This window comes from Elephas maximus, chromosome 6 (assembly GCF_024166365.1).
Source record: "Elephas maximus indicus isolate mEleMax1 chromosome 6, mEleMax1 primary haplotype, whole genome shotgun sequence".
Taxonomy (NCBI): Eukaryota; Metazoa; Chordata; class Mammalia; order Proboscidea; family Elephantidae; genus Elephas; species Elephas maximus.
The window spans coordinates 106,781,408-106,799,935 of NC_064824.1; the positions used below are offsets into that span (position 1 = coordinate 106,781,408).

At 39.2% G+C, this 18,528-nt stretch overlaps 1 protein-coding gene across 2 annotated transcripts in view; it reads right to left on the reverse strand.

Moving 5' to 3' along the window:
• The window catches only part of PLEKHM3 (pleckstrin homology domain containing M3), a 225,014-nt gene that overhangs the window by 99,604 nt on the left and 106,882 nt on the right, over positions 1–18,528 (reverse strand). For both annotated transcript variants that reach the window (XR_007517936.1, XM_049887981.1), the window contains exons 4-5: positions 15,542–15,687; positions 1,574–1,767 (exon numbers count right to left, since the gene is read on the reverse strand). Coding sequence is in view for 1 of the 2 variants with exons in the window: in XM_049887981.1 (XP_049743938.1) it covers positions 1,574–1,767; positions 15,542–15,687 (340 nt within the window). In the remaining variant the exon portion in view is untranslated. The remainder of the gene's footprint in view (positions 1–1,573; positions 1,768–15,541; positions 15,688–18,528) is intronic.

Here is an 18,528-nt window from a genome sequence, read left to right on the forward strand (position 1 = left end):
AGTATAGATTTTAATATCATCTAAAAATATAGGCAAAGAAAAACAAGCTCTGAGCAAAGTCAAAAGGCACTGAAAATAATAGCATAAACATACTCTGAATGTTAACAAAAATCTTATACCTAGTATAGTTGGTAAATTGGTTTGAGCCATATGATTCTGTTGCCTTACAGGAAAAGCTATGATCTTTTAAAATTAAGATATACCTAGATGTTATAAGAATAAATCCTGACCACTTTCTGAAAAACAATTAGGTAATGGAATGACTACCGCCAAGAAGTATTTTGCTTTATGGCAGCTGCCTTTTCATTATTATTTTATGAGAACCAGTCTAGATATTATGCATCCTTTACTATCTACATTTGGCTCTTTTTTTAAATGTCTTCTTCGGATGCCTGGGGTCATTTCAGTTTCTTTGGATCTAGTTGGATTTGAAGCTGCAAACTACATCACTTTAATACTTTCCAAAGGTTCTCAGGCACCTTGGTTTACCTCCAAAAGATTCAGTGTGAATAATGTATACTGCTAGTCATTTCTATTAAAACAAAAAAATTAAGAAGAATTTTTAGGGACTTACGAACACCATCAACAGATTCTTTCAAGTATAAGTGAGTTCCTCTATGCCAAGGGTGTGAATTTAAATGCCAATAAAATCTAATGTAAAAGAAAGAGTTTGATGAGAGCAGACACATTCTAACTTCCATCTTATTTTGAGGATTTGAGTCTCGTTTGGACTTGTGTGCTCTATGAACTCCGGTTAGTGATGGAAAGAGCGCCTGAGCCAATGGTAACATGAAAGGCAGTATCCTGGGCTGAGCATGTAAATCCCAGCTCCATGTTCCAACCAGCAAATAACCAAGTTTGGGTTATTTGTTTCTATATAGAAAATAAGATTTGAATAGCTACCTACTTATTTGCCATGGAAAATGGTTTTCGGTTATGAAATACTTCAGACATGCTTATTTTTACTGATGGGAAATAGGAATTTATATTGGGCAAAGTATTAAACACTACATAAGTGATCAATAAAGTCAATATTTTGATTATCTCAAGTTAGCCTATGTTGTTGTTGTTATTAGGTGATGTCGAGTCTTCTTCTGACTCACAGAGACCCCATAGGACAGAGTAGAACTGCAATCTTTAAGGAAGCGGATCATCAGGTCCTTTTCCCCAGGCTTTCTATCACGGAGCTGCCTGCTGGTGGGCTGGAACAGCCAACCTTTTGGGCAGCTGAGTTCTTAAGATGCGCCACCAGGAATCCTTCAAGTTAGCCTACAGGTAAGCCCTTTGAGGGTAGGGGCTATATCCTTCAATGTCCTGGGCACCTGATCCACGAGCTAAAGCCTTTAGTTATGCTGAAGTGTGATTTTCATTTTGCTTGACTCAACAAAATACAGGACCTCAGAGGGAAAAATCAAAAATAGGAACCCAGAGGGAGCCAGTGGTGGAAGGTGGAGGGACAGCCACAGCATTAAGAGCCAGACTGCGTTGGAAAGGCCCTTGGAGATCATCTAACCGCCCTCCCAGGGTGGGAAAGAAAAACAAACCGGAGCCGTCTGACATTTGTGATTCTTACCTTCTGCGCAGATCCTCGGCCACTGCCGCCCGGCAGCTGAACAAATAGGCCCGGAGTGATTTGAGCTGCTGCCGCAGGCGCACCACTGCGGCTAGTGGCTCAGCGTGCAGGTACAGCATGGGGTTCTCCTGCTGGATGTCGATCAGTGGCTCCTCATACACGTACTCCAGAAACTCTTTGGCCTGCTTGGACACCTACAAAACAAGGTTCCTCAATCAGTTCTGTCGAATCGTACCGCTTTCTATGCTAAACCACAGCTAAATTATCAAAAATATTACTATTAGTTTCCAGACACAGCCAAATGAAAAAAACCTACTGTTTAACTAAACATAAGATTTGGCTTCTCCTTCTCTTTTCCAGAATCTCAACTGGTAAAAGTAACCTTGGCATGAGAAGGAATTCATTAAGGTAATACCTTGATTGTGGTGGCGGTGATGGTGGTTACAGGAATCTACACATGTGATTAAATGACACAGAACTATACAGATGCATTATATTAACATTAATTTCCCGGTTTTGATCTTGTACCTAAGATGCAACCAATGGGGGAAGCTGGGTGAAAGGTAAGCAGGACCTCTCCGCACGATCTTTGCAACTTCTTATGAATCTATAATTATTTCAAAATAAAAAGTTTTATTTAAAAAAGGAGTTCATTAAGATCCTCTTAACAGCAATGCTGATTTTAAAAATTAAATATATATATATATTTACACACAAACCTGTACATCTCTGTCTATATCTATATAAAACCAAACCAAACCCACTGTTGATGAGTCGATTCCTGTTCATGGAAACTGCTCCATTAGGTTTCCAAGGCTGTAAATCTTTAGGCAAGCAGACTGCCACCTCTTCCTCCCACAGAGTTGCTGACAGGTTTGAACCACAGACCTTTTGGTTAGCAGCGGTACACTTTAACCACTGCACCATTACGGCTCTTTGTGGAGCAGTGGTTAAAGCAGCTGGCTTACTAACCAAAAGGCCAGCGGTTTGAACCCACCAAGATTTACAGCCTTGGAAACTGTATGGGGCAGTTCTACCCTGTCCTACAGGGTCACTATAAGCCAGAATCAACTTGATGGCTATGAGATATCTACATAAATATATATATATATATTTCATAACACTTTTAAAAAGTAATCATTTTTTTAAAATAGGTAAAGCACGCACATATAAAATTCAAGAGTAATAAAGGGATATTTTCAAAAACTTTTTCAAAGTGAATAATATGACTGCACAGAAAATAGTCGCAAACATATTACTTCAATGCCGGAAAGAAGTTTCTTGTATTAGAACAACTCTGAGCTTGGGCTGACTCTGGCCAATATATTCACTCAACTGTATATCCACTTCTGGGTAGTAAAGGACAAGACTACAAAAGTTGATTACAGAAAGTCACTATCATCAGGTATAAACAGTGCATTGGAAACAATGCATCAGAGATACAGAAGAAGTAGTTTAAATAATGCCTAACATGCAGGTAATTTTTAAGGACTCTACATACCAATTCACTGATACTGAGATGTGGACTGGCTGATGATAAATAGTTGGCTCAGTTTATACTTACAGAAGGTAAAACCTCTCCAAGAAGTTTCTACCAAAACCTCTCCAGTACTGGGAGCAAGACTGCAGCTCAACATACAAAAAGTAAAACTTCACTTACTGAAAGCAAAATTGAAAATCTACTCTGCTTCATGGTGTGGGCTAAAAGCTTATTAATGAAGATAAACAGGACACAGTTCCTACCCTCAAAGGGCTCACTGTTTAGTATGACAGATAAATATTTAAAACAAAGACTGCACATAGCATGTCAGCTACTACAACAGAGGTATGGATGAGGCCTACTGGTAGCTTAAAGGAGGAAGAAATCAACTCTCCCATGGAGAGGCCAGGGGCCAGAGAAGGCCTCGCAAAGCAGGTAACACTGGATCTGGGTCTAGAAAAATAAATAGAAATTCACTTGGTGGACAAGGATGGGACAGAGGAGAGTACACCATACAGAAACAACCACGACAAGCCCTCAATATATTCATGTAATACTAAATGTATGGCTATTGTGTATTGATTAAAAACTTCTTATACACATTTATGTAATTCAATATTTTAATTTTCTTTTATTGTAAAGCTTATACAAAAGTTTATATTCCTTATAGGGATTGGGTTTTTTGGTTTATAGGGATGCAAACAAATGTATCAGTTTCTGTTTTCTAATAAAAGTCTCTTTTTTTTCCTTATTAGTATTTATTTTTGAAGTATCTGTTGCACTGTGTGATCCTATGGGGTCCTGCAGAGTTACAAAGAATTTTAAGTAGAGAAGCTTAGTCTCTGCAAATTCAGGTCACAAAGAGGCATCTAGAATTAGCCAAAACCTTTGAATATTTAGCCAGACTGTGAATCACAGCTATCCCAAGTATATTTGAGGAAGACACAGGTCCATGCCAGACACTGTGGCAGGCACTAGGCGTTCAGTGGAGAATACACAGGCATGGCCCTGTCCTCATGTAGCTCACAGTTCATGGGGGAAAGACAGAATTGGGTTTAAATGTTTTATTTATCATGTCTAAATATTTGTTCTATTTAAATAAATGAGGGAAAAAAAACAGATGGTGTTTTGGGAAATGAAGTACAATCCACTTGAAACTGTTGCTGAAAAATGATGTATTGTGCAATTCAATTAGTCTTTCTGGCTCCACTGGGCAGTGTTTATACTGAGTCAGGGCCCTGCTGAATTAGGTTAACAATGCTACCTTTTAGTAGGTGAACAGAAGGACAAAGGGCACTGGCCAGTCTCCCAGGTCTTAAAAGGCTTCTCTTTTCAGGTGGTACTTAAGCCCAAAAGGGGAAAAAAAAAGTCTTTTACAGAGACAGTAAAAGCAGAGAGACAAGTGGGACAGCAGCTACAGACACAGTATTCATAAACAGACATTACAAAAAACTGGAACAGAGTTAGCTTCAATAATGACTAGGGTGCTGTCTTCACAAAGCCCTTAACTAGTGTTAAGTATATACAGCATGTCAGTACTGCTCCTACCAGCCCTGCCATGGTGAGCCATTTTTGGCAGCAAGGCTGAGTACATGCTCTAGTTTCTGAGAATCAACCACTTACACCTGTGAGGGAATTCCTGATAGACTCAAAATTTGGCATGAAATGCTGTTTTGTAAAATAGAGCAGTGTATCCTACTTGGTATCCTAAATTCTAAATGATTCTCCATACTGATCCAGGTCTTCCAGCCAGTTCCTTTCCACCCCAGATATACTGAATCATTTTAATAAGATCCCCAGGTGATTCTTATGTATAACTTCCTGGGAACTTGTTAGAAATGCAAATCCTCAGCAGGGGTTTGAACTGGGAACCGACTGGTTAGAAGCTCTGTACTGATAATGAGGATTCCACTTTCAAGCTCAGTTGAACTGAAAAAGCATTTTTAAAAAAGAAAATGTTAAAAAAAAACATATATGGTAACTTAGGGAATTTTTTTTTTTTTTTTTTTTTTAGGGAAAGACTCATACAGGGTTGCTATGATTTGGAATCAACTCAATGGCAACAGGTTTGGTGTTTGTTTTTTTTTTTTTTTTGAGGGAAAGAAGCCACTGATATTTTTTGGTGACAAAGTTTGTGGAAGAAAATTTCTTTCTTATTAATATAAATATTACACAAATAGTATGTGAACACCAAACATAATCCAACTAGAGCTACTGTCCTTCCCAGTTAATTGGGGTAATATCGTTTTTAATGCCCTAGTGGTGCAATGGTTAAGTGCTCAGTGGCCAACAGAAACGTCAGCAGTTTGAACCTACCAGCTGCTCTGAGGAGGCAAGATGTGGCAGTCTGCTTCTGTAAAGATTTACAGAAACCCTATAGAGCACTTATACCCTGTCCTACAGGATCACTGAGTCAGAATCAACTCGATGGCACACAACAACTTTAGTATGTAGTGCCTGAGGTCTTAAAAGCTTGCAAGCAGCCATCTAAGGTAAAACAATTCGCCTGGAGCAACAGAGGAAGAGTCAGGAATAGGAGGAAATGGAATGTGTCGCTATTTCCTCCAGGAACAACTGCCTCCTTTGCCATGAGACCAGAAGACATAGATGGTGCCTGGCTACCATTACTGAACACTGATCAAAGATTCTATGAAAGAGTCTGATCAAAAGCGGGAATAATGCAGAACAGAATTCCAAATTCTTGTAGAATCTAGACTTTTGGAGCCACTGAGGTTGGATGAACCCCTGCAACTACTGCCCCGAGGTAATCTTTAAGCCATCAACCTTAAACCAAAAATATTCCTTGAAGTCTTCTTTAAGCCAAACAATAGTTTAACTTAATAAGTAAAGAATGTCTGCCTTGAGCATTGTGCTGTTTTAAAGTTCTACATGGGATCAAATTCGCAACAACAACTTGAAAAGTTAAATAGGAAGCTTAGGGGGAAGTGAGTGTATGTTAATAGGGGAGGAACAATTTGGAAAAGGAGGGGGAGAATGGCTGCACAACTTGAAGAATGTAATCAATGTCACTGAATTGTATGTGTAGAATTGTACAACTGGTGTGTGTTCTGCTATGTATATTTTCAACAACAACAAAAATAAAATTTTTTTTTAAAAAGAGCTACTGTCCTACTTCTTGCCAACCAAATTACGAAAAACATAAGCCTGAGCGCTGTTTCGGATGCATATGGAAACTCAGCTCACAGTCAAGTGCAGATGGATGAAAACAAGACTCCTTTTGTTTTTGAAAAAAGAATGGTTCTGGCTGGCAGTCTTCGCTATGATCCTACTCTTTTCACATTAGAATCAATTTTTAAGGGGTCAGTGGTTCATTTTTCAAGACTATTGACATTAGTATTTTACTAAAAAATATTTATTAATGTCGGCTTAAGTATATATATATATTTTTTTAAGTATATAACAGTGGTGCAAATGGTCAACATGCTTGGCAGCTAACTGAAAGGATGGTGATGCAAGTCCACCCAGAGGCACCTCAGAAGAAAGGCCTCATGATTTACTTCCAAAAAATGTTGTTGTTGTTAGGTGCTGTAGAGTTGTTTCTGTCTCATAGTGACCCCATGTGCAACAGAACGAAACACTGCCCAGTCCTGCACCATCCTCACAGTTGCCGTTATGCCTGACCCCATTGTTGCAGCCACTGTGTCTCATTGAGGGTCGACATCATGCTTGGTAGAGTCTTCAAAAAAGAAGCCATTGAAAACCCTGTGGAGTACAGTTCTACTCTGACACACATAGGGTCACCATGAGTTGGAAATGACTTGACGACAACTGGTAAGTAGATAAACTAATTTCTTTCCACAGCATTTTTAGCTTATAAACAAAATAGTTTAAATTATGAGAACTCTACTCTGTGACTGTGGGTTTTTTGAAACTTGTGGACTGATTCTTTCTTCACACCCCTCCAGTCTGTGACTGAGGAGAAATGAGAAAGAAGAGGTCCAGGTAGAAACAGGTCTTCTCTACACCTTACACACAGGAAAAGATAGAGAAACAGCACCAGCAGGTTATAATAGGTACAAACTCTATATCTGCTATATTTCTATGGGACAGTTCTACTCTGTCCCACAGGGTCACTATGAGTCGGAATCGACTCAACAGCAGTGGGTTTGGGTTTGGTTTTTTTGAATCTGCTATATATCCATACATATTTATAAATAAACATCTTTGTTATTTGATCTGAACATTAAGCATCGTTCGTATAGATTTGAACGTAACACGTCTTTTGTTATGCTGGTGGCAGGTACCTCTTAGAAACAATATTCTCAAATGTTCAGGCTTATGTAATTCTGAAAGAGAGTTCCTGCAATGGTATTCTGGTAATGTTTTGCCACGAAAACAGCCCTGGGTAATAAAGTAATGGAGCAAAGGGTATGTTTAACCACAGGCAGCAATTTGGAGATGATATGGTGGTGGTGGTAGTAGTAAGGGTTTGTACCATAACCTTATTTTTAAAGGAGAAAAATATATGAGAATAAAACAGATGAGAACATAATCTTAGAATGATAAGGGCTCATAAAGATAATCTAGTTCAGTTTTTTTCCACCTGTGTTCCAAGGAATACTAGCCCTACAAAAAGTTGAAAAAAAAAAAATACTCTGTGAAAAATGGGTTCTGAGGTCCAACAAATAATATGCTACATCCCACATTCTTCTTTTGATGATTCAAAGTGCAGCATGTTAGCATACTGAAGCTCTGAGAAGTCCTGTACTAAAAAAAATCTGCTTAACCAACCCACTTGCTAAACCTATTCGATGATAGACAAGGCAGCTGTTTAGGATGTTGCGCAGGCTGTATGGGGTGGGGAGGGGGAGTGTAAGTGGGAGCTGAAGCCCAGGCTGGGCCCTGCTCACCAGCTGTAGCTAGGAGCATCTTCCATTTTTCATCTTTCTGCTCCATCCTCTTGCCAAGCTTCACGCTTGCAGCTGCATTCTCCTGGAGAGGCCCTTTCTAATTCTTATAAAGCTGGCCTAGCTGTGGCCCTCCCATGGAGCCTTCTTTTTGAGAAACACCTGTTAACACACAGGGAACTTACCAATGCTCCATGAAATACACTTTGAGAGACACTGAATTAACCCACGACCTACGTTTAATAGAAGAGAGAATTGAGCCTGGAGAAGTTAAGGGACTTGACTGTCCATGAACATTTCATGGCAGAACTGGAGCCAGAACTCAGATCTGTAGATCCTACAACCTGGGTTTTTTAGCAATCTTTACATTCACAATACTTTTATTTTTTAACTACTTTACCATGAATTATCTGCTCATCGCTCTTTAAAAGAGGTGATCTCTACCTCTTCTCTCCCCTCTTCTCCAGTGAAACTCATTGCCACTGAGTTGATTCCAACTCATCACAACCCTATAGGAAAGGATAAAACTGCAACATAGGGATCCCAAGGCTGTCATCTTTCCAGAAGCAGACTGCCACATCTTTCTCTCTGGTGGGTTCGAACTGCCAACCTTCTGGTTAGTAGCCAAGCGCTTAACCACTGTGCCACCAGGGCTCCTTAAATAGAACACAAACAACCAAAAACAAACGTGTTGCCGTCTCGTCGATTTCAATTCATAGCAACCCTATCGGACAGAGTAGTACCGCCCCATAGGGTTTCCAAGGAGCAGCTGGTGGATTCGAACTGCCGACCTTTTGCTTAGCAGCTACAGCTCTTAAATGGGCTGCAGATGGAGACTAAACTACCAATAAAATTAGGCAGTGTATTGGCGAGCTGATTTTAACTCTAAAACAAAAACTAAAATCCAGCAACACTTCATTTATCTAAGGAGTCCTTATTTGTGTATTTATGCACTGTCTTTCCTCTCCCACTCTCTGCTTGAATAACAGAGTTCCGAGGGTAAAGTGGAAACCTTGGTGTCATAGTGGTTAAGTGTTACAGCTGCTAACCAAAGGGTCGGCAGTTCAAATCTGCCAGGCGCTCCTTGGAAACTCTATGGGGCAGTTCTACTCTGTCCCATAGGGTCACTATGAGTCAGAATCGAGTTGAAGGCACGAGGTTTGTTTTTTTTGGTTTTGAGGGTAAAGGACTATGTTCCCAGTGCCCAGAACGGTGAGCACAGTAAGTGCGCAATAAATACTTGCTGAATGAACAAATGCATAATTTACAGTGCTGTGGCCGTGATTTTAAGCCTCACACTCTTATTTAAACACAGTTCTAATTGTTTGGTTATTTGTTTCTAAGTTCAGAACATATTAGAGTAAATAAAGTAGAAAGAGGAAGGGGAGCTAGAGGCAACATGATGACAACAGAAGCAACAGCTTACACCCTAGCATAAGAGAAGAAAGGAGGCTGCAAGAAGACACAACACAAAAGAACAGTGATGGCCCCACTGAATGCAATTTGTTAAAATCCATCAAACTCGCAAATGTACATACCCACATCTAGAAAGTTATCTACAAATATTCTCATTCATGAATGAAAGAATTTCAATTTAAAATGATGTATAAAGTTCTTCATTGAATCACTGTCTATAATACCAAAAGGTTGGAAAAAATATGGTCCATAAAAAAAAGGACTAGTCAAATTATTGTGTGTGTATGTATAAATATATGTACATATATGTGAGTATGTGTATACAAATATATACGTATATATGTATGTGGTTGTTGTTAGGTGCTGTCGAGTCGATTCCAATTCACAATGACCTTTTTATGTATAACAGAATGAAACGTTGCCCAGTCCCATGCCATCCTCACTAATTGTTGCTATGTTTGAGCCCATTGTTGCAGCCACTGTATCAATCCATTTTGTTGAGGGTCTTCCTCTTTTTCTGACCCTCTACTTTACCAAGCATGATGTCCTTCTCCAGTGACTGACCCTTCCTGATAACATGTCCAAAGTCTGTGAGATGAAGTCTCGCTACCCTTGCCTCTAAGGAGCATTCTTGCTGTACTTCTTCCAAGACACACTTGTTCATTTTGCTGTTGTTGTTTGTTTTTAAATAGCCACTCTGTATTCCATCATATATATATGTGTATATGTACTGGAATATAGGCTGTAAATATATGATTCATGATGGAATACAGAGTGGCTATTTAAAAAAAGAGACAGCCCAAGGAAGAGTTTCATGCTGTAAATGGAAATCTCTTCAGGCACAGGACTGTAGCACCTATGAACATTTTTGTATTTAAAAACACATGCAGTAAAATATCTCTGGAAGGACACCCAATAAAGGAGTAATTCAGTTGCCTGTTAGAAGGAGAATAGGGTGGGTGTGTAAAAGGGTTGGGAGGGAGATTACTTCTGTATGTTTGCACTTTTTGAATCTTAAATTCTGTGAAAATATATGCAAAAAAGACGAAAATATAAGTATAGCAGTATGATGCAATTTCTTTAGGGAAAAACAGCTTCCCACAACATGTTAAACCTTGAGATTACTATCACAGGAAAGAAAATCATTTATATTTATAATTATGAGACACTAAGAACTATATATTTATAATTAAAAAAAGGTTAACTTCTGGTACTTGTTTTCTTAAGTAGAATATATGGAGGTAAGTGACAAATAAAATATAAAGATGCTTTGATTGCTAAGCAGATAGCCATTCTAACATGTAGAATGCCATATTCTCTCACAAATCAGATAAGTGATTTATAATTTTTTACCCATTACATCCATAACAATATTCTCTCCACGATTACAATAACAACATATAAGACATACATGTAATAAAAAGAATTCACTAAATATATTTTCCCAGAATGTTAAAACATTTATAAAATTATAAAAGTAATATAATCACATTATTGAAAATTTAGAGAATAAAAAGATCAAGAAAAAAAAAAGACCCAAAATCCTACCACAGTAAAATAACCACTCATCACTTTGGTATAATACTTCTTTTAGTATTTTTTCTCATTCCAATTGTGAAAAATCAAGCCTTAATAAAATTGACCTTGACCATAACATTTCTTTTTCCTGTTAAAACAGGCACTGTGGGCTAATGGACAAAGAATCAGGAGAACTTAAGTTTAATTATGATTTGTTAGCGAAATCTTGAAATGACTCTGATCAAGTGGTTTTCCCCATCAGCTAGCTATTTTCCAGCTATGCAAGGGCAACAGAGCTTGCCTTGAATGCCTCTTAAGATGTGGAGATAGGAAATGGTTTATGTAACATGGAAAACCCCTAGCTAAATGGAATGTGATTCAGCCTTAGTATACAAAAAAAAAAAAAAAACAAAAACCCATAAACAAAGGGAAATATTTTGGAAGAGTTGAGGCTAAGTTTGAGTTCCCCACCACCTCTTTGTCATCTTGATTTTCTGAATGAGGGGTAAGAGGAAAGTTATCTTCAAAGAGAATTTCATTAGAAAATGGCTATAGAATTTGAGGATAGGGTTTAGCGACTGAGTAATCCTGGAGCTCAATTCAATCTGCAAGATGTACACCGGAAAAGAGATGAAATCCTGCTTTAAAAATAATTAGGATTATTATTACTCCAGCAGGCAGACAAGGAAATGCTTAAGAGGGCAGATTTCATTCTGCTTTGCAAAACCATTTTTTCACTCTTTTAGATGGATATTCAAGCCAGTCACGTACTTGCTATTAAGGTCAGCAGGCAGATCTAATAGAATGATGTCTGGTCTTGGAAACTGATAGGTCTGAATTGGTTCTCACAATTAGAAGCACTAAGTTAAATCCTGGTGTCTGAGCAAAGACAGACAGACACTGGGCTAAATGGAATATAGTTACTTAATGCCAACGAGAGATGATCCAGATAAAATCAACCAGTTCTATTCTTGCCTTTAAAAATCGGTTCCTGTTCCACTGAGAACTTGGGAAGGAATGGCCTGACAAAGGGGATTTTCCTCACGTGCCCACTGATAACGTGAGTGTACCTAAAATTATCAGTTACCTCTCCTCTCACAAGCAAACCTTGTTACTTGAATGACCACCACAATAACGTATCTGCTTTATAGAAAGATTACAAGTCTCACTGATGGCTAAACTGACAGTTTTGGTGGCTCTTAGAACTCACTGCAAACAGACCTGTATCTCTCCTCCATTTTATGTCTTAATAAACCATGCCTGATTTTTTTCATTTTCCCCATTTGGTGCCACCTTTTCTGTTTTAGCTCCACTAATTGGCATGTAGTCTGCTGGCAGGTCCCACCAGCTCAAGCTCTCCCTAAGATCATAGGGTTGGGTTGGGCAGCCTCACTCACTTGCTCTCTAAGCATCTCTTTTAGCTGTTAAAACCCAAGCAGATTCATCTAAACCATCAAAACCAAACTCAGTGAGTGTTCTTTTCCTCTAAATACATTTTTATCTAATACACACATGGCAAATATATTTATAGCCTATATTCAGAGTATCAAGTACAAGATACAGAGGAGAGGATGATAACTCTGTCTGGTAGAGGGAAAGGAAAGAATCAGGAGAGGAAATGACAGTTAAGCTGAGTTTTAGGATTTGCCATACTGAGTGAGGGCGAGAGGAAGGCAAGAGGTGTGAAATAGCTTGGCCTGACTGGGGAACAGGAAGGAATATGGTCTTAACGAAGGTTAGTGGGTAAAGGGGCTAGAAAGGCAGGCCATCCATCCATCCTATTGCCAATGAGTTGATTCCAACTCACAGTGACCCTACAGGACAGGGTAGAATCGCCTCATAGGGTTTCCAAGGCTGTAATCTTTACAGAGCCACGTTGCCACATCTTTCTCCCGTGGAGTTGCTAGTGGGTTCGAACCACTAACCTTTCAGTTGGCAGCTGAGAGCTTAACCACTGCACCGTCAGGGCTCCTTAGAAACGCAGGCAGAGATTAAAAAAAAAAAAAGCCTTGTATGTCAGACTAATGGATCTGCACTTATCTTGTAAACAATCATAGCAAGACCTGTCCTTAATTGCTTATTATGTGTCAGACACTGTGCCAGAAGCTTTCTGTGAATCATTCAGTCATTTAAGCAAACAGCAGCCTTAAGAAGAGAGCACTATTATTATCTCCATTCCAAAGCTGAAAAAACTGAGACTAAGAGAGGGTAAGAAACGTACCCAAGATAAAATGAGCATTTTTTTTTTTTTTTTTTGAAGTATTATACCAACCAGAAAGGGCAAGATTTCTAGTCAGATCAGGAAACAGAATTCTCTGTTACATGGCAGGACACAGGATGACATCAGCATCGTAAGCCTAGAGTGCCACTCCAGTGTGGGTTAGATTCCTGGATTTGCCAAATTCTTCTACCTTGTTTATGCAAGGGCAGAAACATTATACAATATCTAGCCAATCCAAAGGAGTTTCTGGGTTCAAACCCACCCAGAGGCACCTCAGAAGGTAGGCCTGGCAATCTGCTTCTGAAAAGTCACAGCCTTGAAAACCCTATAAAGTAGTTCTACTCTGCACGCAAGGGGTCACCATGAGTTAGAACAGGCCTGGCAGCAACAAACAACAATCCACATATCTTGAACAGTGCTAGTTAAAAACCAAAGTTGAGATGCCCATTAGGCAAATTTAATAAATAAAGCTGGATTTCAGCAACAAAACTGAAGTTGGAGATAAAAGTGAGAATCGTCTGCATATGAGATCTGGTAGTTAAAATCATAGCAGGGAGGGAGGTAATCCAATAGAAAGAGTATAAAGTGGGAAAGGGAAGCTAAAATATGAACTTTAGGAGTCCCAGTATTAAAGGTATGGGCAGGACAAGGAATTGGAGAAAGTGATTGAGAAGGAAGAGTTTGAAGTAAGAGGAGAATCAGGGGTTGTGTCATCAAAGTCAAGGTAGGAGAATTCAAGGAGAGTCAAGTCGACCTGGTCAAATACTGTATCCCAAAGTCCAGTAGAATAAGAACTGACAAGAGTTAACTAGATTTTCAAAGTTCTGATGGAGAAAAGAGGATCATGAGAAGAGGCAGAAGGAATAAACCTTTCATAAGAGGAGTGATGTTTTTTCTGCAGCTGGAAAGAAAACAGCAAGAATGAATGTGGATGTAGACAAGTTTGTAGATGCTTTGGCAGAATGACCCTTTTTTTCTCATGAAGAGGTAAAGGTACTCCCCAGACTGACTGGGGCTAGGGTTTTAATCTCTTTAGGATCACGGATGCTAAGATAAAAATGATGAAAGCTACTGAACTAAACAGAAGAGAACTCCCATAAACTCCCATCACAACTACCTATCTACTTACGCCTGTGTCCATACACGCTGCCTTTCCTCTTATTTCATGCCCCAGGAAAAGGCCAACCCTCCAACTGTCTACAAGATCCTATCCCTCTCAGCTACTCAACCACATTAGCAATTCTCCTCTCTCTCCTGGACCTTTCCTATCAGCATAGAAAACATGATGCTACTTCTTCTGTTAAAAAAAAAAATCAAACCTAACTTGACCTTACTTCCCCCACCCCAGTTATTCTCCATTTCTCTCTTTCCTTTTATAGAAAAACTTCTCAAAAGAGTTGTCTCTTCTTGTCTCTCATTTCTCTCCTCCTATTCTATGTTGAACCACCCCAGTCAGACCTTTGTTCCCACCACTCCATTCAAGCTGCTCTCATTAAGGTCACTGATTACCTCCACATTACAAAATCTGATCGTCAGTTCTCAGGCCTCATCTTATTTGACCCAACAGCATCTGTCACAGCTGATCTGGAGAATCTTTCTTCACTTGGCTTGTCGGACATTTGATTTCCTTCTATCCCACTGGCTACTCCTTGGCCTCCTTTGCTGGTTCCTCCTCTTCTCTCTGCCTGATTAAGCTGGAACGCCCCAATGCTCAATCTCCCTCTTCTCTTCCATTGACTTGGATTTTTATAGCCACCCAGACTGCCTTTTGTAGTTCTTGGATGTCCACCTTGGCTGGTAGCAGTTACTTTGCAAAGCTGTTAGCATGCACCTGTGCTTCTCATTCACTCCCTTATTTTATAAACAAAAGTCCCAATGAAGGCCTGAGAGTGGCTCAGTGCACTGTTCCTCAGCTGTGGGTCCCTGCCCAGATGTCTTCATAGCTTTTCTCAAGGTTCCAGTTTCAAAGGGCTGGATTCGCTAGAAGGCTGACTTTCACGTGAGTAGGAGTGCTACTCTAGTATAATAAATACCTTAGATTATATAATTCCTCTCTTTCAAAGATCACTAGCACACTCAGGCATACATTATTTCCCCATTTTTATCCTCCCATAGTACTCTGATGTTGGAGATAATATCTAATTGAAAAATAATAAAAGAGGCTTCTCTATCAGAATTCTCTCTTACTATAAAACTCTCTTACTACCTACCATTAATGAGCAAGGCCTAGAAATAAAAACTGCTGTCTATTATTTTTAAACAGGAAATTAATTAGAGTCATAATTAAGAAGACTTTAAACTGTGACATGATATCTAAGCAGTATCAGATACGATCTTGTAGCTTTTATGAGACAACCTAATCATGTTTACTTCAAACTGTGTCATACCATGATCTTTATAATCCACCTGACAACACATGAACACCTGAGTTGCAATTATTAAGTAAACTCAATTTTTGTACCTACCTTATATTTTGAAGTGTCCCAGTTGTGGACTATGCGTGCCGGGATAAGAAAATTGTCGTCCACATGGCAGCTGCTGCAGTAGTACCACCCACTGTAATTGCACACCTTAGCTTTCCCACTGGAAAGGCCTATGGATCGCTGGCAACCTGGTCGAGGAAAGAGAAAAGAGTCTATGATTGTTGTTGTAATTTTACCACCACCAAGCAAGGTTATCCAACCTTCAAGTTAAACAAAAGTCTGGTGTAGATTCATTTTCTAAAAAACAACAGTGCCATTTTTTTGAAGAACGAAACACCCGTTCTTTCAATTAACTGCAAGATTTCCTTCTTTAATATCACACTACCAAATCATGGGCTAAAAATGACTGAAACAATTCCCCACAAAGATGCACAATCTGGGATTTCACTTTATCATTGTGAGGTTTTCAAGAAGAGAAAAAATGTTTTCTTACTAATGACTGTTATGCAAACACACTATTTGGAGGGAGCCAAAGCTGGAGTCTGACAGGCTACATTATGGGCAGGAAAACAGAGCTGCAAAGTAGAGAGGAAAAATAATTAATTGGAATAACTAATTAGAACTTATTTACATATTATATTTTTATGTACTTTCAAACAGACTTTTCAACAGTGCTTCTAAATTAAAGGGTACTTGTAGTAGGGAGCACTCCACATGTTGGATCAAAGCAAATACATTCTTCCCAGTCTCTTTTTTGAAACTTTTCAGAGAATGTATTCAATTCATAAGAACAAAAACCTGTCGCACAAGAGAACCCACTGGCCTTTTTTTTTTTATTGCTTCCCACCCCACTTCAAATCTTTAATGAACACATACTCTGATATACTTTTAGAAACAAATGTCACCATTTAACCAAAATCCTATTTGCTGCATGTACAATCTATTTCCCAAGTGGTTTTCATTAAAGACACCCAGAAGAATCTCTTGCTGGGGGCTGAAGCAGAAATTTGGGAATAATTCTCCACAAAGGCACGATCTTTCTTCTTAAAAGTGTACTTAGTTAGCTCAATTGGCTGCAATGTGCTGTTATTAAAGCCGAGATCTTGAGGAGGTGCCAACCACCTTCTTTCTACTGCATGGCTACCAGCTTTGGCCCTCCTTCCTCCTTCTGGTCAGCGGTTGGAAAATTCATGGGTCTTAACATAGAAGTGACAAGAACCATGGCTGGATCCTGGTGAATCTCTCTCACTAAGGAAAGAAGCCAGACTCATGCTTTCTAAGTGTGGATCAGTCATGTCTTCCTTTTCCATCTCTTAAATTAAGCTCTTCCTAATTTGCTAAATCCAGTATTTTGTATTTGGAAGTAGACACATTTAAAAAAAAAGAAAAGGGGCAGATGAAAAGAAAGAAGACAGGGTGTCCTGTAAAAGTGAGGAAAAGAGATATACAGAGGATACATTTTCATTTGCTCTGTAAAAACGGGAAAAAAGAAAAGCTGGCGAGTTTCACCCTTTATGCATGGTGTAGGGAGAGATCCATAGGAGCAGGGAAGGGGACTGCCCTCTCCTCCCCTTCCTTCCTCCCTCCACTATCCTGGCAGGAGACAGTGAGCTGTGGTAAGCACTGTGCAAAATGTTGCTTAAAGGCCTGGACTTTGATCATAGGCTCTTGAGACCAGATTTTCCAAAATGAAGAAAAACAGAAATGACTTGCTACTTGATAAGAACTAGGAAAAAAAGTCATAAAGAACTTAGCTTTTCTACCTTATAGTCTATAACCATTGGCTTATTGATTAGTTAAGTATTGAACACAGTTTTTAAAACTGGTGTCACATTTGGTATACAACTGAAAGTTCTGTTTACTGAGCCTGGGATTAGCACAAAGATGGGTACAGCATTTAAACTTTTGGACACAGGGAAGTTGCAATTTTTGCAATGTAGCTTTGGTATCCGCTAAAGGAAAGTGAGGCAAGGCAAATCTGGGCCTCAGACCTGTGCCCTCCACTGTTGGAGGGGGTGGGGCTGAGATGTAAATGAGGGTTAACACGGGTGGGACTGAGGCTGGAATTCTACACAAGTAATTGTTGAGGAAAGGGGGCAAGGGGTGAGAGATATTGAGAAATACCTATTGAGACATAAGTCATCTAAACTTTTTCCGATCTCAAGCATCCAAGTTACTCTGTCTACATCTTTGGGATAAGGTAGTGATCGATAATGCTAAAGACATCTACTTAGTCATAAAACCAATTAACATATTAAACATTTGGATGAAGAATCAGGCACATGAAAACAAATGCCACTGAGTATGCATTTTGTCTATTACAGGGCAAACAGGATTCAGAAACATCTCGTTGAAACTAAAGAATCAAAAGAGAAAATCAAGAAAAGTGAATTATATACCACTTATAATTGCTACTGTGAACAGTAGGGTGTGCTGCTGATACCCCTTTGTTTACTTTATAGGCTCACTCAAGTCTGCAACTCTTCAAAATAATTTTATCCACAAGGTTTGAAGTACCTTGATAGTGAATTCTCTTCTCAGGAGGTGGAAACATCATGGTTGGAAGAGAATCAACCAACCCAGCACCAACCCAACCCAGTGCCATCGAGTCGATTCTGACTCATAGCGACCCTATAGGACAGAGTAGAACTGCCCCATAGAGTTTCTAAGGAGCACCTGGAGGATTCAAACTACCGACCCTTTGGTTAGCAGTCGTAGCACTTAACCACTATGCCACCAGGGTTTCCTGGAAGAGAATAGACACACTCAAATACAATTCTGAAATGTACTGACTGGTTGTTTCCAAAGCTATGCTGAAATTCATTTCTGTTCATCACAAAAGAATTTTTTTCTGGGGAGCTTCATTTTATTTTCATCTACAAATGGCTTTTATGGCAGTGAGAGATTATGTGTGAGAAACTGTCATTCACTGTTGGCCAAAACTTTGACTCATAAAGTTCTGCTGCACAAAGGGCTGACACACATTAAAAAGCACAAGTAACACTTGGGAAGAAATGGATTCTACTTTG